This window comes from Aureococcus anophagefferens (genome assembly GCF_000186865.1).
Source record: "Aureococcus anophagefferens unplaced genomic scaffold AURANscaffold_19, whole genome shotgun sequence".
Taxonomy (NCBI): Eukaryota; class Pelagophyceae; order Pelagomonadales; family Pelagomonadaceae; genus Aureococcus; species Aureococcus anophagefferens.
The window spans coordinates 541933-562343 of NW_008705579.1; the positions used below are offsets into that span (position 1 = coordinate 541933).

General features: G+C 72.5%; 3 protein-coding genes across 3 annotated transcripts in view; all 3 read right to left on the reverse strand.

Annotated features, from left to right (window-relative positions):
• Positions 1 to 6679: 6679 nt before the first annotated feature.
• On the reverse strand, positions 6680 to 7657 carry AURANDRAFT_30137 (hypothetical protein; the record flags this gene model as incomplete). Its single annotated transcript, XM_009041206.1, has 1 exon — positions 6680 to 7657. A coding segment is annotated over one exon (978 nt), but the record flags the coding sequence as incomplete, so codon positions are not given.
• Positions 7658 to 12448: 4791 nt separating this feature from the next.
• On the reverse strand, positions 12449 to 13717 carry AURANDRAFT_54448 (hypothetical protein; the record flags this gene model as incomplete). Its single annotated transcript, XM_009041205.1, has 1 exon — positions 12449 to 13717. One exon carries the CDS (start codon positions 13672 to 13674, stop codon positions 12463 to 12465), a length of 1212 nt encoding a protein of 403 aa, XP_009039453.1.
• Positions 13718 to 16202: 2485 nt separating this feature from the next.
• AURANDRAFT_66097 (hypothetical protein) overlaps positions 16203 to 20411 on the reverse strand; it is a gene marked incomplete at both ends in the record, with an annotated part of 8261 nt that continues 4052 nt past the window's right edge. Inside the window, 2 exons of the mRNA XM_009041204.1 lie at positions 16203 to 16850; positions 18571 to 19567. Coding sequence (XP_009039452.1) covers positions 16203 to 16850; positions 18571 to 19567 — 1645 coding nt within the window. The remainder of the gene's footprint in view (positions 16851 to 18570; positions 19568 to 20411) is intronic.

Here is a 20411-nt window from a genome sequence, read left to right on the forward strand (position 1 = left end):
GCCGGCGCCGCGACGCCTCGCCGTCGAGCGACACGGCGTTCCACGACGAGTTGAGGCCCAGCGACGGCGCGACGGCCTCGCCGAGCGTCGACGGGCCGACCTTGCCCTTGAGCACGACGCGCGCCTTCGACGACACGCGCACCGTCGACGCCTCGATGACGGCCATGGGCGGGTCCGACGCGACGAAGTCGTGGGACACGGCCGCGGCCGCGGACCGGCCGTCCGCGGACGACACGTTCACGGCGAAGTCGTGCGGTCCCGGCCCCAGTTGCTCCGCGTCGACGGTCAGCACGGCGCCGGGTGAGGCCACGGCTTCGCCGTCGACGACCCAGGCGAAGGCGAGGCCCGCCGTCGAGCCGCCCTCGACGTCCTCGTCGTACGACCCGGACGCGTCGATGTCCACGGACCCGGACGCGGGGAGCACGCGGTCGCCGCCGGAGATGGCCGCGACGACGGCGCCCACGGACACGGCGAGCGTCGTCGACGCGGACGCGTTGACCCCGATGCTCAGGTCCGTCGCGGTCACGGCGAGGTCGTACGTCGCGCCCGCGTCGAGCGCGTACGCCGCGAGCTTGAAGAAGCGCGGGTCGTTCGACGTCGACGCGACGTCGACGAGCCGCGACGCCGCGTCGTAGAGGCGCCAGGCGTAGACGACGGCACGGTCCACGACGGGCCGCCCGTCGCAGGACGTCGCGATGGCCTCGCCCTTGACGGAGAGCGTCGCGGACCGCGCCGTCGTCTGCGCCGCGCCGCCGACGACGGACACGCGCGGCGGCGTGTCGCTGCGGATCTGGACCGCGACGGGCTCCGACGTCGCCGACGACCCGAGGAAGTTCGTGGCGACGACGGAGACGCGGAATCGGCGGACGCCGCGCCGCGCGAGGCCCGCGAGCTCGTGCGCCTCGATGAGCAGCGTCGGCGACGCGCCGCCGGCGTTCGCGCGGTCCGTCGCGTTGCCGAGCACGGCGGCGCCGTCGGCGTCGACGACGACCCAGGCGTAGGCGAAGGCGCGGCCGCCGGAGCCCGTCGAGAGCGACGCGTCGAGCTCGACGGCCTCGCAGTCGGAGACCGTCGTCGGGCCCTGGAGGATCGCCCGTACCGCGAGCGGCGGACTCGGTGCCTCGACGACGGCGCTCGACGCGTTCGCGGGGCGGTCGCACTCGCAGCGGAAGCCGTCGCAACGCCGGCGCAGCACGCCCGGGAGCAGCGTCACGTCGTCGCCGGGGTAGAGGTCCGGCGCGGCCGCGGCGTCGGCAACGACCTCGTTCGAGTTCGCCCAGTAGCAGGCCGCGCCCCCGGCGCCGGGGAAGTCGAGGACGTCCGCGCAGGGGAAGCGGACGCCCGCGCTCCGCGACGCCATGTCCGTCGCGTCGTCGAAGGCGACGACCACCTCCGCGCCCGTCGACGTGAAGACCGCGCCGGCCGCGGCCGGCGGCTCCTCGACGCTGCCCAGGTCGCGGAGCATGTCGCAGGACGGCACCGTCGGCGCCGCGCTGGGGAGATTCGTGGGAGCGGGGCCGGGGATGTCGGTCGGCTTGGCACTCGGGCTTCCCGTCGCGGGCGGGGCGGTCGGATTCCCCGGAGCGGGCGACGGCGCGGGCGTCGGCCGCGGCGACGGCGCGGGCGCGGGCGCGGGCGTCGGCGATCGGGACGGTGACGCCGTCGTCGGCGCGCGCGAGGGCCGCGGCGTCGGGCCCGCGGAGGGCGCGGCCGTCGACGGGCTCGCGGTCGACGGCGCGGCCGTCGTCGGCGCGAGCGACGGCGCGCCGGAGGGTTCGGGGCTCGGCGACGGCGACGGCGCGCCGCTGGGTGCGGCCGTGGGCGCCGGCGACGGCGCCGCCGTCGGGCCGAGCGTGCCGACGACCGTCGTCTCGGCGTCGAGGACGGTCTGGGACGTGATGTAGGCCTCCGCGCCGCCGTCGTCGAGGCGGCGCCGCCGCGCCGCCGCGACCCTCGCGACGCGGTCGCTGCTCCACTCGCCGGCGGCGATCTTGTTGTCGAAGTAAGCGCCGAGCGCCGCCGCGACGGCGTGGACGGTGGCGCCGGCGGCGGCGAGGTTCTCGGCGTACATGTCGAACTCGAGCGAGAAGTCGGCGCCGAGCGTCGCGTTCGCGTCCGCCGCGCGGCGGCGCCGCGCGCTCGCGTCGCCGGCGTCGCAGACTGAAGAGAACGTCGCGATGGTGTGCTGGCGGCCGGATTCGCCGCGGCGATGTAGTCGTAGACGACGGCCTCCTCGACGGCGTCGACGCCGTGCGCGTAGTAGTCCGCGCAGTACGCGGCGCCGTCCTCGTAGTCGCCCGCGGGCGCCTCGACCGCCAGGGCGACGGCGATGGCCACGGTGGCCCGCGTCGGCGCGGCGCTCGGCGCGGCGCTCGGCGCGGGCGTCGGCGGCGCGCTGGGCGCGGCCGTCGTCGGCGCGGCCGTCGTCGGCGCGGGCGACGGCCGCGCGGAGGGCCCGGCTGTCGGCCCGGCGGTGGGCTTCCCGGTGGGCGACACGCCGCCGACCGTCGGCGCGGGAGCCGGCGCGGCGCTCGGCGCGGGAGCCGGCGCGGCGCTCGGCCGCGCCGTCGTCGGCGCGACCGTCGTCGGCGCGGGCGACGGCCGCGCGGAGGGCCCGGCTGTCGGCCCGGCGGTGGGCTTCCCGGTGGGCGACACGCCGCCGACCGTCGGCGCGGGAGCCGGCGCGGCGCTCGGCGCGGGAGCCGGCGCGGCGCTCGGCCGCGCCGTCGTCGGCGCGACCGTCGTCGGCGCGGCGGTGCTCGGCGCGGCGGTGCTCGGCGCTGCCGTCGGCGCGGGCGTGTAGGACACGACGAAGGCGCGCGAGTCCGCGACGCTCGCGTCGTCGGAGCACGCGGCGGTTAGCGTGTACTCGTTGACCTCCGCGTCGCCGGGCACGACCTTGGTCGCCGCGCCGTCGTTCTCGACGGTCTCGCTGGCGAGGACGGTCCCCTCGGGGTCCGCGACGGACAGGTCCAGCGTCGCGCAGGCGCCCGCGTCGCCGCGGTAGAGCCAGAGCACCTCGCAGGGGACGTCGTGGACGCACGTATCCTCCGCGCCGACGCTCGTGATGGCGACGAAGGACCGCGTCGGCGGGAAGCTCGGCGACGGCGACGGAGCCGCGGAAGGCGGCGTCGAGGGCGACGCCGAGGGCGTCGAGGACGGCGCCGAACTCGGCGCGGGCGTGGGGAAGGACGTGTAGGAGACGCGGAAGCTGATGGCGTCCGTCAGCGACGGGTCGTCCGCGCAGGAGAGCGTCAGCGTGTACTCGTTGGCCTCGGCGTCGCCGGGGATGATCTGCGAGTCCGCGCCGTCGTTGTCCAGCGCGGCCGTGGCGACGACGGCGCCGTCGAGGCCCGCCACGACGACGTCCACGGTCTCGCAGGCGCCCGCGTCGCCGCGGTAGACCCAGAGCAGCTCGCAGGCGACGTAGGAGACGCACGCGGCCTGCGCGCCGCCCATGGACACGATCTCCAAAAAGGACGTCGTCGGCAGCAGGGTCGGCAGGGGGGAGGGAATCGCGGTCGACGGGCTCGGCGTCGGCGGGAGCGACGGCGCGGCCGTAGGCGACGCGGTCGGGGACGACGAGGGCGCGGCCGACGGAAGCGACGACGGCGCCGCGGACGGGGACGACGACGGGGACGACGAGGGCGCCGCGGACGGGGACGACGTCGGCGAGCCCGTCGGCGCCTGCGAGTACGACACCTGGAAGTCGAACGAGCCGGAGATCGACGCGTCGTCGGCGCACGCGACCGTCATCGCGTAGCGGTTGATCGTCGCGTCGCCGGGCACGACCCGCATCTGCACGCCGTCGTTGTCCGTGGTCTCCGAGCCGACGACGACGCCGTCGAGGTCGGTGACGGCCACCGCCACGGTCGCGCACGCGGCCGCGTCGCCGCGGTAGACCCAGACGACCTCGCACTCGACGCCGGCGACGCAGGTCGCCGAGTCGCCGACGCTCGTGATCGAGATGAAGGAGGCCGTCGGCTCGCTCGTCGGAAGGGCGCTCGGCGACGACGAGGGCGCGGCGGACGGCGCGGCGCTGGGGAGCGAGGAGGGTCTCGCGCTGGGCGACGCCGAGGGCGCGGCGGACGGCGCGGCGGTCGGCAGCGCCGAGGGAGGCGCACTCGGTGCGGCCGACGGCGCGGCCGACGGCGCGGTGGTCGGCGACGCCGACGGCGCGGCCGTCGGCGCGGGGGACGGCTCGGGCATCGGCGCGGCCGTCGGCGCGGCCGACGGTCTCGCGCTAGGCGCAGATGATGGCAGGCCGGACGGCGCGGCGCTGGGGAGCGAGGAGGGTCTCGCGCTGGGCGACGCCGAGGGCGCGGCGGACGGCGCGGCGGTCGGCAGCGCCGAGGGAGGCGCACTCGGTGCGGCCGACGGCGCGGCCGACGGCGCGGTGGTCGGCGACGCCGACGGCGCGGCCGTCGGCGCGGGGGACGGCTCGGGCATCGGCGCGGCCGTCGGCGCGGCCGACGGTCTCGCGCTAGGCGCAGATGATGGCAGGCCGGACGGCGCGGCGCTCGGTGACGAGGAGGGTCTCGCGCTAGGCGTCGCTGACGGCATCGTGCTTGGTCCGGGGGTCGATGTAGTCGGCGCCGCGGTGGGCGCGAGCGTGGCGCAGTCGTTCTCGTACCACGCGACGGTGCTGTCGCCGTAGGACGCCGAGAGCGCGTCGACGTCGCCGTCACCGTCGACGTCGATCGCGACGACGGACTGGGCGTTGTCCGCGAGGGTCGTGATGACGTGCCTGGTGAAGGACAGGGAGCCGTCGTTCTCGCACCACGCGACGGTGTCGTCGGTGTAGGACGCCGACAGGACGTCGACGTCGCCGTCGCCGTCGACGTCGATCGCGAAGGCGGAAGTGCCGCCGTCCGCCAGCGTCGTGATGATGCGATCGGTGAAGGACTGGGAGCCGTCGTTCTCGTGCCACGCGACCTCATCGCCGATCTCGCACGCCGACAGCGCGTCGATGTCGCCGTCGCCGTCGACGTCGATCGCGATGACAGACTTGGCGCCGTCCATCAGCGTCGTGACGATGCGCTCAGTGAAAGACTGGGACCCGTCGTTCTCGTACCACGCGACCGTGTCGTCGTAGTAGGACGCCGACAGCGCGTCGACGTCGCCGTCGCCGTCGACGTCGATCGCGAAGACGGACTGGGCGTAGTCCGCCAGCGTCGTGACGATGCGCTCTGTGAAGGACTGGGTTCCGTCGTTCTCGTACCACGTGACCGTGTCGTCGATCTGGGACGTGGACAGCACGTCGTTGTCGCCGTCGCCGTCCACGTCGATCGCGATGACAGACTTGGCGCCGTCCGCGAGCGTCGTGATGATGCGTTCGGAGAAGGACTGGGAGCCGTCGTTCTCGTACCAGGCGACCGTGTCGTCGGCGTAGGACGCCGACAGCGCGTCGACGTCGCCGTCGCCGTCGACGTCGATCGCGAAGACGGAACCGGTGCCGTCCGCGAGCGTCGGTGATGACGCGCTTCGTGAAGGACTGGGACGCATCGTTCTCGTACCACGCGACCGTTTTGTCAAAAATGGACGCCGAGAGCGCGTCCACGTCGCCGTCGTCGTCGACGTCGATCGCGAAGACGCAGACGGCACCGTCCGCGAGCGTCGTGATGATCCGCTCGGAGAACGCGACGCTCGTGCAGAACGTCGTCGCTTTGGGCGTCGGGGCCGCGCTCGCCTCGTCGTAGGAGTAGGAGTAGCTGCCGGCCGTCGGCGCGGGCGTCGGGCCGACGGCGTCGTCGTAGGAGTAGGAGTAGCTGCCGGCCGTCGGCGCGGGCGTCGCGCCGCCGGCGTCGTCGTAGGAGTAGGAGTAGCTGCCGGCCGTCGGCGCGGGCGTCGGGCCGACGGCGTCGTCGTAGGAGTAGGAGTAGCTGCCGGCCGTCGGCGCGGGCGTCGCGCCGCCGGCGTCGTCGTAGGAGTAGGAGTAGCTGCCGGCCGTCGGCGCGGGCGTCGCGCCGCCGGCGTCGTCGTAGGAGTAGGAGTAGCTGCCGGCCGTCGGCGCGGGCGTCGGCGGGACCGTGACGGCGTCGTAGAGGACCTGGACCGCCGCCGCGTCGAGCGCGCTCGAGTAGACGTAGACCTCGTCGATGGCGCCGGAAAAGTATTCGATCGCGTAGTCGACGCTATACCAATGTCCGAGGCGGAGGTTGTTGAAGGTTCCCGTGTTCGCCGCGACGGTCCCCGTGTCGGCCTGCGAGCCGTCGAAGTAGAGCGTCCAATCGGATCCGTCGTAAGTCAGGCAGTAGTGGTGCCAATCGCCGTCGTCGGAGCCCGACAGTTCCACGTCGGGGTAGTAGTTCCAGAATTGGACCACGAACACATCGCTCGCCGTGGAGCTCGTCTGCACGCCAAACGCGAGGTAGCTGTCCTCGGACCCGTATCCGAACAGGAAGTGGCCGCCGCTGAGGTCGTCGACTTTCGCCCACACGCACACGGTGCGCGCGGCGTCTCCGAGGATGTCCGCCGTCACCGCCGCCGGGAAATCGACGTAGTCGTCCGTCCCGTCGAAGGACAGCGCGCCGCTCCCGTCGCGGCCCGTTGTCGCCGTCGCGCCGCTGATCGTCCCGTCGAGGCTGTCGTCGTTGTCCTCGGCGGCCGTGCCGTCGTCGAAGGAGTAGTGCGCGACGAGCGTCGGGTACGACACGTGCGTCGGCCGCGGCGTCGGCGTCGGCGCGTGCGTGGCGCAGTCGTTCTCGTACCAGGCGACGGTGTCGTCCTCGTAGGACGCGGAGAGCGCGTCGACGTCGCCGTCGCCGTCGACGTCGAGCGCGTGGACGGACTGGGCGCCGTCCGCGAGCGTCGTGACGACGCGCTCCGCGAAGGACTGGGACCCGTCGTTCTCGTACCAGGCGACCGTGTCGTCCTCGTAGGACGCCGAGAGCGCGTCGACGTCGCCGTCGCCGTCGACGTCGACGGCGAAGACGTCGAAGGCGCCGTCCGCGAGCGTCGTGATGACGCGCTCCGCGAAGGACTGGGAGCTGTTGCTCGCGTGCCACGCGACCGTGTCGTCGTCCTTGGACGCCGACAGCACGTCGACGTCGCCGTCGTTGTCGACGTCGAGCGCGAAGACGGAGACGGCGCCGTCCGCCAGCGTCGTGATGATGCGCTCCGCGAAGGACTGGGCGCCGTCATTCTCGTACCACGCGATCGTGTCGTCGTCCTTGGACGCCGACAGCACGTCGACGTCGCCGTCGCCGTCGACGTCGATCGCGAAGACGGAGCGGCCGTCGTCCGCGAGCGTCGTGATGATGCGCTCGGTGAACGACTGGGAGCCGTCGTTCTCGTACCACGCGACCGTGTCGTCGTCCTTGGACGCCGACAGCGCGTCGACGTCGCCGTCGCCGTCGAGGTCGAGCGCGAAGACGGAAAATGCCTTGACCGCCAGTGTCGTGATGATGCGCTCGGTGAACGACTGGGACCCGTCGTTCTCGTACCACGCGACGGTGTCGTCCATGATGGACCCCGCGAGCGCGTCGACGTCGCCGTCGCCGTCGACGTCGATCGCGAAGGCGGAGCGGGGGTTGTCCGCCGCCGCCGTGATGATGCGCTCGGTGAAAGACTGCGATCCGTCGTTCTCGTACCACGCGACCGTGTCGTCGTCGTTGGACGCCAACAGGGTGTCCACGTCGCCGTCGCCGTCGACGTCGATCGCGTAGGCGACGACGGCGCCGTCTCTGAGCGTGGTGACGATCCGCTCGGCGAAGGTGACGCTCCCGCAGTAGGCCGTGGGTCGCCTGCGGTTCGGTGGCGTTTCGTACGATCGACCGTTCGGTCGCGGACGCCGGTTTCGCGCGGCGTCGGGAACGGCGTCGTCGGCGGGGGCGTCGAGGGCGCGGGCGTGCCGCAGTCGTTCTCGAACCAGGCGACCGTGTCGTCGTTACTGGACACCGACAGCGCGTCGACGTCGCCGTCGCCGTCGACGTCGATCGCGAAGACCATGTTGGCGCCGTCGGCCGCGTCCGTGATGACGCGCTCGGCGAACGACTGGGACCCGTCGTTCTCGTACCACGAGACCGTGTCGCCGTAGTCGGCCGCCGACAGCGGGTCCACGTCCCCGTCGCCGTCGACGTCGATGGCGAAGACGTCGACGCAGTTGTCCGCCTGGGCGGGAAAAGGGTGCGACATTCCCAACTTTGGAGGCTCCTAGCTCGGTCATTTTCCACTCGTTTCGGCCAACCTTTGGACGGGCGATTATCTCTCGGAGCGCTCTCGAAGCTTGACCATTTCTCTGGAACGATCGCGCGGGGAACACTCATGTTGAAGCGATCTCGAATCATCCTTTTCCTGCCCCGTCGTCCGCGAGCGAGGTGATCACGCGCTCGGCGAAGGACGCCGAGCCGTCGTTCTCGTACCAGGCGGCCGTGTCGTAGGTCGGGCCCGCCGCCAGGACGTCCGCGTCGCCGTCGGCGTCGACGTCGATGGCGAAGACGTCGTAGGCGTAGCCGAGCGAGCTCGTGATCGCGAACGCCGTAAACGACTGGTACCCGTCGTTCTCGTACCACGCGACCGTGTCGTCGCTCGAGGACGTCGAGAGCGCGTCGACGTCGCCGTCGCCGTCGACGTCGAACGCGAAGATCCCGACGGGATAGTCCCGTTCTGTCGTAATCACGCGCGCGGCGAAGGACTGGGACCCGTCGTTCTCGTACCAGGCGACGAGGTCGGCTCCGACGGACGCCGAGAGCGCGTCGACGTCGCCGTCCCAGTCGACGTCGATCGCGAAGATGCCGAACGCGAATTGAGACGAGTCTTGCTCGGCGTTCGTCGTGATCACGCGCTTCGTGAAGGACTGGGAGCCGTCGTTCTCGTGCCACGCGACCGTGTAGTCGTACGACGACCCGGCGAGCGCGTCGACGTCGCCGTCGCCGTCGACGTCGATGGCGTAGACGGTGAGGACGCCGTCCGCGAGCGTCGTGATGATGCGCTCCGTGAAGGACTGGGCGCCGTCGTTCTCGTACCACGCGACCGTGTCGTCGTTGGACGACGCCGACAGCGCGTCGACGTCGCCGTCGCCGTCGACGTCGACGGCGTGGACGGCCTGCGCGCCGGTCGCGAGCGCCGAGATGACGATCGCGGAGGAGAACGTGACGGTCGCGCAGAACGCCGTCGGCCGCCTGCGTTCCGGCGACGTGACGCGCGATCGACCGTCCGCGCGCGGACGCCGGTGTCGCGCGGCGTCGGGAACGGCGTCGTCGGCGCGAGCGTCGTCGGCGCGTGGGTCGCGCAGTCGTTCTCGTACCAGGCGACCGTGTCGTCATTGTAGGAGGCCGACAGCACGTCGACGTCGCCGTCGCCGTCGACGTCGATCGCGAAGACCTGCGGCCGCGCGCGCGTCGCGCGCGCCCCGGAGCGCGCCCCCCCCCGGCGCCGCGCGCGGACCCCGCCGGCGTAGTCGGCCAGCGTCGTGAGGACGTGCCGCGTGAAGGACTGGGCGCCGTCGTTCTCGTACCAGGCGACCGTGTCGTCGTCCTGCGACGCGGACGCGACGTCGACGTCGCCGTCGCCGTCGAGGTCCGCGGCCACCGCGGAGCGGACCAGGTCCGCGAGCGTCGTGATGATGAGCTCGGTGAAGGACTCGGACCCGTCGCTCTCGTACCAGGCGACGGCGTCCTCGCCGCTCCACGCGGCGACGACGTCGACGTCGCCGTCGCCGTCGACGTCCGTCGGGAAGACGGACTCGACGGCGTCGACGTTGTTCTTGATGAGGCGCCCCGTGTAGACCGTCGCGGCGTCGATGTTGCGCTGCTCGTACCAGAACACCTCGGCGCCATTGTAGGCCGACGCGACGAGGTCGTTGTCGCCGTCGCCGTCGACGTCGGCGACGACGACCATGGACGCGCCGTCCGCGAGCGTCGTGACCTGCGTGATTCAACGTCGCTTCAACGTGCGCGTGCCGCGCGCGCACGTTCCAGCGAACATGGCCACGCGTCGAGAGCGCTCCGAGAGATGAGCGCTCGTCCAAAAATCGGCCGAAACGAGCGGAACGCGGCCGAGATCGGAGGTTTCGAAGTCGGGCACGTCGTTCGCGGCCCCGGTCGCGACGATGCTCTCGGTGAAGGCCTGGCTGCCGTCGTTGTAGAAGATGGAGAAGGTGTCGAGCTCCCAGAGCGCCGCGACGACGTCGACGTCGCCGTCGCCGTCGAGGTCGCCCGCGCCGACGGAGCGCGCGCCCGTGCCCCATGTGAGGAGCGCGCGCTTCGTGAAGGACTGGGAGCCGTCGTTCTCGTGCCAGGCGACGGTGGCGCTGGTCCAGGACGCGCTGAGGAGGTCGACGTCGCCGTCGCCGTCGACGTCGCCCGCGACGGCGACCGTGAAGTCCTCGTCCGTCCGGACGAGCCGCCGCGCGAACGACTCGGACCCGTCGTTCTCGTACCAGGCCATGGTCGTGTCGCTGGCCGACGCGCCGACGACGTCGACGTCGCCGTCGCCGTCGACGTCCGTCGCGAAGCAGTTCTTGGCGCCGTCCGCCAGCGTCGTGATGACCCACTGCGAGTCGAAGCTCACGCTCGCGCAGCTCACCGTCGGCCGCGGCGTCGGCGCCGGCGTCGCGTCGTCGTCGGCCCGCGCGGCGCCGGCCGCGAGGCACAGGAAGACGGCGACGCGAAGTCTCATGGCCCGGCCGGGACGGGGACCGGGCGAGCGGCTACGGGGCTGGCGCAACCATGCCTAGCGGCCCGACGAGAGGCCCGCTGGAAGTCTTGAAGGGTAACGTTACATTTTTCCCAGTTCATCATGGGCAGCGTCCGCGCGGCATTCCTCGCCCGTCGTAGCGTAGATAGGACCGCATAGGTGCGTACGGCGGCGGCGCTCGCCCGACGCGCGCGTCGGATGTTTCGCGCCGCCCGGCTGTGCTGCGTCCTCGTCTCGGCCGCCGCCGGCTGGCGCGTGCCGCTGTCGGAGACGCGGCCCCTGTTTTGGGTCCACACGCCCAAGACCGGCGCCGTCTTCCGGAAGCACCTCATCCGCGTCGCCTGCCCGCGCGTGCGCCGCCTCCACTCGTCGAAGCCGAGGCGGTCCGACGCGTTCGCCGGCGGCGACGCGGCGGCCGGCGCGGAGTGGCGCCAGCCCCGCTGCAGCTACAACGTCGACTTCGACGCGCTCTACGGCCACTTGCCCTTCCCGCGCGCCGCGGGCGCGCTCCTCGTCGTCCTCAGCCGCGAGCCGAGCCGCCGGGCCGTGTCGTCGTTCCACGCGGAATCGCGCGGCGCCGGGGCCGCGAACGCGTCAGCAGCCCTCCTGGCCCACGCGCGGCGCTCCGAGGACTGCGCGATCAAGATGGTGCTGGGCTTCGGCTGCCGCGCGCGCGCGGCGGCCGCGCGCCTCGACGTCGCCGCGGCCGCCGCGCGCCTCGAGGGGAGCGCGTTCCTCGGCGTCACGGACCGCTGGACGGACACGCTGATCCTCCTCCGGCGCACGTTCACGCTCGAGAAGGCCGTCGCACCGAAGCGCGACGCGTCCGCCCAGCGCGCGCCGCGGGCCTACGACGACGAGGACCTCCGGCGGGGGCTCGCCGCGCTCGCGGGCTGGCGCACGCGGGACCACGAGCTCCACGCGGCCGCCGCGGCGATCTTCGAGCGCCGCCTCCGCCGCTCCGACGACGAGGAGCTCGAGGAGGTCCTCGGGCTGCCGGGGTAATCGAGGGCGCGGCGCGCGGCCCGGCGCGCCGCGGCGCGCACGACCGGCAGACGATGGATTGCTGAGTTTCAAAAACGATGGGCAAGAAATCCAAGGACCACGGCAAGAAGGCGCTGCGCGTCGCGCGCGAGGAGAAGCGCCGGGCCATCTTCGCGCGGCTCGCGCCCTGCAACGCCCTCGACGACTGCGGGTCGTCGTGCCTCGCGCCGCCGCTGCTGGCCTTCGAGGGCCTCGCCCTGCGCTTCGCGGCGGCGCGCGACGTCGACGCGTCGACGCGCGACGCGCTCTTCGCCCTGCTCGAGGCGAACATGCGGGCCCACTACGAGGCGAGCGACTGGGGCTGGGACGAGAGGGAGAAGCGCGGCGACCTATCGTCGGCCGACGCGCGGCTCCTCGTCGCCGAGGACGCCGCGGGCGCCGTCGCGGGCTTCGTCCACTTCCGCTTCGAGCCCGACGACGACGACGAGCCACGCCGCGCGGCGCTCTACGTCCGCGAGATCCAGGTCGCCGCGGCGCGCCGCGGCAACGGCCTCGGCCGCCGGCTCATGTCGCTGCTCCACGTACTCGCCGCCAAGCTCGACCTCGACGCCGTCATGCTCACGGTCTTCAAGGCCAACGCCGCGGCCCAGCGCTTCTACGTCGAGAAGCTCAAGTACGCCGTCGACGGCGACGACCCCGCGAACCACGGCGTCGACGACGCGTGCTACGTGATCCTCTCCCGGCCGCTCAAGCGCGCGCTCGCGCCGAGCAACTAGGGGAAAGCCCCCTTAGTCCGTGCGCCGCTTCTTCGCGCCGTCGAGCAACTAGAGGATAGCCCCCTTAGTCCGTGCGCCGCTTCTTCGCGCCGTCGTCGTCGAGCCAGGGCGCGGCCATGACGAGGTTCTTCGAGCAGAGCGCCGCGGACGGCGACCGGTAGCGCTCGTGGATCGCGTCGATCTTCGCGTTGAGCTCGTCGGGTAAAGGCTCGAGGCGCATCGCAGCACAGCACTCGACGCACTGCTGCACCGTCGTCGTGCCCGTGACGACGACGGCGTTGAACCAGCGGTCGCGCGTCCACGCGAGCGCGAGATCCGTCGGCGAGATGCCGTACTCCTCGGCGAGCGCGATGTACTCCGCCGCCGCGGCCATGGCGACGGGGCACGCGTAGCGCGGCTGGAAGTCGGCCTTGACGCGGTGGCGCGTGAGCTCGAGGGGCCGGTCGCCGGCGTACTTGGCGTCGTGGAGCTTCCCGGTTAACATGCCTCCCGCCAAAGCGCCGTAGGGCATGCCGACGACGCCGAAATGGTGGCAGGCCTCGGCGAGGTCGCCCTCGTAGACGCGGTTGTTGAAGGAGAAGTCGTTCTGGCAGGACACGGGCCGGGGCACGCCGTGCTTGTCGCAGAGCATGCAGAACATGGTGAGGCCGAAGGCGTTCTCGTTGCTCAGGCCCCAGTGTTTGATGAGCTTCGCGTCGAAGAGGCCCTTGACCGCCAGCACCTGCCGCTCGAAGTCCGCGAGGTCACCCGACGAGTTCTTCGTCTTCTCGTAGCGCTCCGGCGCGAGCCAGTTCGCCCACCCAAAGGCCTCGAAGCCCATGCGCGACGGGAAGTGGAGCATGTAGAGATCCAGCGCGCCGCACCGGAGCCGCGCGATCGACGCCTCGCAGCTCGCCCGCAGGCGGTCCGCGTCGTAGCCGTGGGCTTCCCAGGGCTCGACGGTGCCGCCCTTCCCGGACGTGTTGCACTTCGTCGCGAAGTAGAGGTCGTCGCGCTTCACCGCGCCGCTCTTCGTCCGGGCCGCGAGCCAGTTGCCCATCCACGTCTCCGTCGTCCGACCGTAGTTCCAGCCCACGGGGTAGAGCTCCGCCGTGTCGAAGAAGTTGACGCCCTCGCCGACGAGCGCGTCGAGCTGGGCGTGGGCCTCCGCCTCGTCGGCGTTGAAGGAGCCCCAGTTCATCGTGCCGGCGCAGACCTCGGTGACCATCATGTCGCTGGCGCCGTACTTGACCTTGCGCAGCGTCGCCATGCGCTTCAGTGGCGCGCGGGCAGCCATGGTCGACGAGCGTGGCGCGCTGGCAACAGCTGTGGCGACCTGTAGGTTCAGCGAGCTCGCGGCACACTAAGTCGGGGTGCAAGGTGAACTCAAGAAGGCCTTCAAGAGCCGACGGTCGAGCTTTAAGTCGAGCTCAGAAGTTTCCGAATGGCATTGCCCATTGGAGTTTTACGCACACGCCGCGCCGCGGTCGCGGAGGCCGTCGAGCCAGGCCATGGCGCCCGGCGCGGCCGCGTGGCCGAAGGCGACGAGGCCGCGGAGCGCGTCGCGCAGGTCGCAGGGGTCCGCGTCCTCGGCGACGCCGAGGAGCGGGAGGAGCGACGCGCGCGGCGGCTTGCGCCCGGCGTTGGAGACGTAGCGTCGCCGCGCCGCGGTGGCGTCGCGGTCTCGGCTGTCCGGCGACCCGAAGAGCCAGGCGCAGCCGCCCGGCCGCCGGCAGGACCCGACGGTCGCCGCGAGGCAGTAGTGCACGAGCTGGTTCGCCATGTACGCCTCTCCCGCGGCGGCGTGGCGCTTGAATTTGCAGCCCGCGCCGCGCTCCTCCGGGTCGCAGCGCACGAGGCGCGCGCGGCACTCGTCGAGGAAGGGCGCCGACGCGAGTTTCCGCAGCGCGGGCGGCGACAGGAGCAAAAAATTGGCGAACGTGAGGAGGCCTGCGGCGCGCGGGCGTCGAGCGCCGGGGTTCGTCCCGCGCGACGCCGGGAGCGAGACCGCCGCCGCCGAGGAGGAGCGCGTCGGTGGCCGGCGACGCCGGCGCGAGGAGCGCCTCCGCCCGCGCGAGCTCGAGGACGAGCCCGTCGCCGTGCCACCACGTCTCCGCGTCTGTGAACGCGAACCACCGCGGCGCCGCTCCGGCGTCCTCGGCGGCGCGCAGCGCGCACCCAAAGGCCGCCTCGAGGCGGCACGGCGACGCCGGGCCTCGCGCGGCGCAGGCGGCGTCCCAGCACCGGCCGTCGGAGAAGACGGCGGCGTGCGGGAAGTGCTCGAGCCACGTCGCGCTCCGCGCCGGCGGGCCGGGCCCGACGACCGCCATGAAGATCGACGCGAGGGTCGCGTTCATGGGCATCGTCATGAGCATGCTTCAAGGCAGCCCATCGAGCATTCAATAAAAAGTTCAACGCGCACGATGGAGCCCTAAAAAAAAAGGATGCGGTCGCGGCCCGGTCGGACCGCGGAGCCGGACCCCGAGTGGGCCCTCGCGTCGACGGGCGCCGCGAAGCGCCGCGCGCGGCCGCGGCGGCGCGCGCTGCTGCTCTGCGCCGGCGCCGCGGGCCTCTGCGGCTTCGGCGCGCTCGCCGCGCGGCTGGCGCGCGGCGTGGCCGTGGACCCGGCGCGGCGGCAGGCGGCCGGCGCCGCGGCGAACGCCTTGGACGGCTGCGCCTGGCGCGAGCCCCGGGCCGTCGTCGTCGCGGCCGCGCCGCGCGGGGGCGCCGCGGCGCTCGCCGCCGCGATCGCGGGCCTCGGCGCGGCGACGGGCCGCTACGTCGTCGAGCGCCTGCCGCCGCCCGCCACGGCCGGCGACGCGACCTTCGCGTCGCGCGTCGACCGCGCCGCCGCGCGGGCCGCGGCCTACGGCGGCCGCGCGGTCCTCGTCGGCGCCGCGCCCGCGGCCGTCCGCCGACGCGACGTCGCCGTCGTCGGCGCGCTCCGGGATCCCCGGCGCGCGCTGGCGGCGGCCTACGCCGGCGACGCGGCCTTCCCCACCGTCGGCGCCTGCGCCGCGAACGCGACGTGCGCGCGCGCGCGACGCCTCGCCGCGGGCTGCTCCGCGGCGACGCTGACCTTCTGCGGCGATTCCTGCGCCGTCGACGGCGCCGGGGCCGCGACGGCCGACGCGACGGACGCCGCCGTCGCCAACGTCGCGTCCCTGCTCCTCGTCGTGCCCCGGGAGCGCCTCGACGCGGCGGGCTACGCGGTGCTCGAAACGCTCCTGCCGACGTACTTCGACGGGCTCGCCGCCCGCGCGGGCGGCGGCGACGCCGACGACCCGGAGCGCCCGACCGTCGCGACGAAGCGCTCGGAGTGGGCGGCCCTCGCGGCGCTCTGCGCGCCCGACCAGCGCGTCTCTGTGTGGGAAACAACCAGTGGAACGCCCTGTCCGGCAAAAACTTCAAACCTCTCGAGCTCAGTCACATCGAAGTCGATTCCACTGATTTTTGGACGGATCGTTTTCTCTCGGCGAGTTCGTTTTAGGCAGTGAAAGAAAACGTCGAAACCGTTCGAATACATGCATGTTGAAGTCGTGTGGAATATTTTTGTTTCCTCCCCAGGCGCGTCTACGACGCGGCGTCCGCGGCCTTCGAGCGGGCCGTCGGCGCGTGCGCGGGCGACGCGACCCGGGCGCCGACGCCCTTCCCGACGCTGGCGGCCCTCGCGCCCTACGACTACCCGGAGCCGAGCGACCTCCTCGCCGTCGAGCGCACGGCGGACGTCGTCGCCCTCGAGGCCGCGGAGGCCGACGCGCGGCGGCAAAAGGACGAAGCCCGGGCGCGCCGGAAGCTGAAGCACTAGGGCGCCGTTCGTTACGCCTAGAGGCCGAAGGCGGCGACGGCCTCCGTCGAAGACGTGTAGTCCTTGAGGCACTCGTGGGCCTTCACGAGCGCCGCGAGCGCGGCGACCTTGGGGAACTTCGCCGCGACGTCGTAGCTCGCCAGCTTGTAGCAGCCCCCGAAGGGCATGTAGCCCGTGCAGATGTTGTAGACCGCGAGGTCCGCCACCGTGGGGTAGGCGAGGCCGAGGACGAAGCCCGAGGCCGGGATCTTCGATTCCAGCACCGCGAGCCACTTGTCGAGGGCGGCGGTGATGACGGCCGGGTCCTTGCCGCCGAAGGCCTCCTTGGCGCAGGCAGCGACCATGTCCTCCTTGATGAGCGCGAACATCTGGTCCGTGGCCTTCTGCTGCGCCGACAGCGCCGCGAACTTGGGCACGAGGCCCGCGACGTAGCACTCGATGGCGTTCGACTGCGCGAGCTTGAAGTCGCCGTGCTCGAGGACGGGCACGGAGCCCGGGCTGCCGAACGCGAGCTTCTGCTCCGCCGTCAGCTCCGCGCCGCCCTCGACGAGCTCGAGCTTGCCGCACGCGGCAATGAGCTTGATGAGCTCGCCGCGGCCCGCGATGGGGAAGTAGTAGAGCTTTAATGGGCCGACGGGCTTGGACATGCCGAACATGGACATGAGCTGGGCAGCCATGGCAGCGACGCGGATATTATTCTATCGGCGAACTGGGTGGCCGAGCTGCGAAAGCGCGCTTTGGAATGCAGACTCAAAAACCGATGGTGAATTCAATGTGCTTCCACCACGACTCGTGATGGCAGCCTCGCAAACAGAAGACTCCCAGCTCCGCGCCCTCCGGAGCCTCGCGCCGCCGCCCGACGATGAAAAACCAGGCAAGTGGGTCAGCGACACGGTCCTCCTCTGCGCGTCGTCGACGACGCTCCAGGCGGCCTGCGGCGCGGTCTACTACAGCTTTGGCACGGTTTATCTCGCCATCCTCGAGCACTGGCCCGACGCGTCGCCGACGAAGGCGGCCCTCGTCGGGTCCTCCATGGACTCGTCGTTCTGCGGCGGCTGCCTCCTCGTCGGCCACGCCGTCGCGCGCTGGGGCCCCGTCCCGACGGCCGCGGCGGGCGTGATCCTCATGCCCGCGGGGCTCCTCGCGTCGTCGCGCGCGTCGTCCGTGGAGATGCTCGTGGCGACGTTCGGCGTGGCCCAGGGCCTGGGCTGCGCCGCCTGCTTCATGCCCGCGCTCGCCAGGGCAGGAAAAGGGCGCGACGCTCCCAAAGGCTCCTCTCTCGGCCGTTTTCCACTCGTTTCGGCTGATCTTTGGACGAGCGATCAGCGCTCTCGAAGCGTCGATCCTTTCTCTGGAACGAGCGCGCGCGGAACGCTCACGTTGAAGCGATCACCCTGTTCCCGCCCAGGCGCTCTCGACGCTGCAGACGCGCTTCGCGGGGCACCCGAACCTGTCGCTCTACGCGGCGGCGTGCTCCGCGGGCATGCCCGCGGGCATGCTCGTCGCGTCGCTCCTGCTCGAGCGGTCCTTCCGCGACGCGGGCTTCCGCGCGACGTTCGAACGCTGGGCGGCCGTGACGGCCTTCGTCGCCGGCGCCGCCGCGCTCGGGCTCCGGCGCGGCCCCCGCGCGCCGGCGCGGGCGGCGCCCCCCGGCTCGCCGCGGCGGCCCGTCGCCGCGCGGCGCCGCGAGTTCGTCGCGAGCCGCGTCTTCCGCTTCGCGTTCGTCGCGTACTCGCTCTACATGTTCGCGGCGACGGCGCGGCGCGGCGTCTTTGGTCCGCGTTCCCCGCGTCTTACGCGCCGCCCCGAGGTGCCCTACAACTTCGGCCCGTCGCTCGCCGTGCGCGCCCGCGTCGCGCCGCGCTCCGTCGTCTACGCGCTCTCCGGCGGCGCCATCGTCGGCCGGCCGTCGGCGGGCGCGCTCGCGCGGCCCGCGCGCGCGGGCATCCGGCGGACGACCGTCGCGACGATGCTCGGCTCCGCCGTCGCGCTGCTCGCGCTGCCCGTGTGCCTCCACGCCGACGACGGCGCGCCGGCCGTGCTGCTCCTCGCGTCCTTCGCCTACGCGGCGTGCCACAGCGGCCGCGCGTCGCTCATGCCGACGATGACGAGCCACCTCTTCGACCACGAGGTCATGCCCCTGGCCTACGGCTACTGCAACTTCGGCATGGCGTGCGCCGCGCTCGGCGCGTTCCCGCTCGTCGTCTACATCGCCGACGGCCACGGCGCGTTCCCGGCCTTTGGGCGCGCGGCGCTCGCGCTCGTCGCCGCGGCCGCGCTCGTCTCCAAGGCCGACGACGCGCGCGCGAAGCGCGACGAGGAGGCCGCGTTGCTCATCGAGCTCCCCGCCGCGCCCCCGGACGATATTCTGCCCGTGCTTTAGACGACCTCGGGCGCGATGGCGTCGTAGTGGGGCTGCGCGGCGTCGTCGTCGCCCTTCTCGCGGCGCGCCGACGGGAGCTCCGTCGCGAGGAAGCCGGCGACGACGAGGGCCGCGCCGCCCCAGGCCGCGGGCGCCAGGCGCGACCCCTTGAGCGCCCGGTCGCAGAGCGCCGACAGCGGGATCGTGAGCATCGTCGCGCAGCTCGCGGTCACGGGCGACAGCGCCACGACGGCGACCATGATCGACGCGTTGAAGACGAGCGCGAGCGCCGCGTTCAGCGCGATCCAGGGCCAGAGGTCGCGCGGCACGGGCGCGGCGTAGGGCTCGAGGCCCGCGGCGTCCAGGACGAAGAAGAGGGGCCACGTCGTCGCGAGCGACGCGACGCCGACGAGCGCCGTCGCGGCGTTGACGACGGGCCCGGCCGCGTCGCCGAGCCAGCGCGCGAAGCAGACCTCGTAGGCCGCGTAGGACGCCGCGCCGCCGACGACGAGCATGTCCCCGAGGAAGCGCCGGCCGCCCGCGGCGGACGAGCCGTCGCACGCGACGAGCGAGACGCCGCCGAGCGACACGGCGATGCCCAACACTCGCGCGACCGTCGGGCGCTCCCGCAGGAGGACCGCGGCGAGAAAAACGGCGAAGACGGACTGGGCCTGGAAGAGCACCGTGGCCTCGGCGACGGACGTGTAGGGCAGCGCGACGTACCACAAGTAATCGCCGGCCGTGTAGACGATGCTCAGGGCCGCGGCGACGGCGGCGACGCGCCGCTTCGACGCGCCCGCGGTCGCGACGAGCGCCGCGAAGGCGCCGCTGGGCAGGAACGGTACGAGGAGCGCCATGGACGCGTGGTTGAGAAACGTGATGAGGAAGGGGCGGTTCGCCTTCTCTTCGATCGACTGCACGATCTCCGACTGCACGACCCAGGTGACGAGCATGAGCGCGAGCGCCGTGTAGCCCCGGACGCGCGCGGGCTCCATCGCGGTGCCCTCGTCGATGATTACGCTATGCTTCCCATGCTGTCCAAACAAGAAAGGTTCAAATTCAATCGCGACAGGTAAATATCGTCAAACCAATTCTCTAAACGACGAGCATTATGGCCATCGGCAACAACGTCGACGCCGGCGGCGGCCTGCTGGGCGCCCTGGCCATCGGCAAGGCCGTGGGCCACGGCGCCCCGCAGGTCTACAAGCGGCGGCGCAAGGAGAGCGAGACGCAGGCCGCCGAGGCGGCGCGCGCGAGCGTCGTCTACCGGCCGAAGCTCGAGCGCGTCGGCGGCTGGCAGCTCCTGCGGCAGCAGAACAAGATGAACGCGGACCGGCTCGTCGAGGTGCTGCGCCGGGGCATCGGCGCGGCCATGGACAAGGGCATGGCGTACCGCGAGTTCTTCCACAAATTGGACGCGGACGGGTCGGGCGAGATCGAGGGCCGCGAGCTCCGGCGGGGCCTGCGGTGGCTCGGCATCGAGCTCGGCGAGCGCGAGGTGAATCTCATCCTGCGGCGCTTCTCCAAGGACGGGCGCTTCCTGCGCTACGAAGACTTTCTGAAGTTCTGCGAGGGGGAGGCGCGGGAGATGGACGAGATCTTCGACGCCGTGCGATCCGAGCTCAAGAAGCTGAGCGGCGCGGAGCGGCTGACGGTCGACATCGTCCACGCGACGCTGGACCTCGAGGTCGACGACGGCTTCGCGACGCTCGCCGCCGTCTGCGCGCGCCTCGACGAACTGGGGGTCCACGTGTCCGAGGAGCGGCGCGGCGTCCTCGCGAAGCAGTTCCTCGCGAAGAAGGTCTTCGAGGGGTTCTACCTGATCGACGTCGCCAAGTTCGAGGACCACGTCGGGGGATCCTCA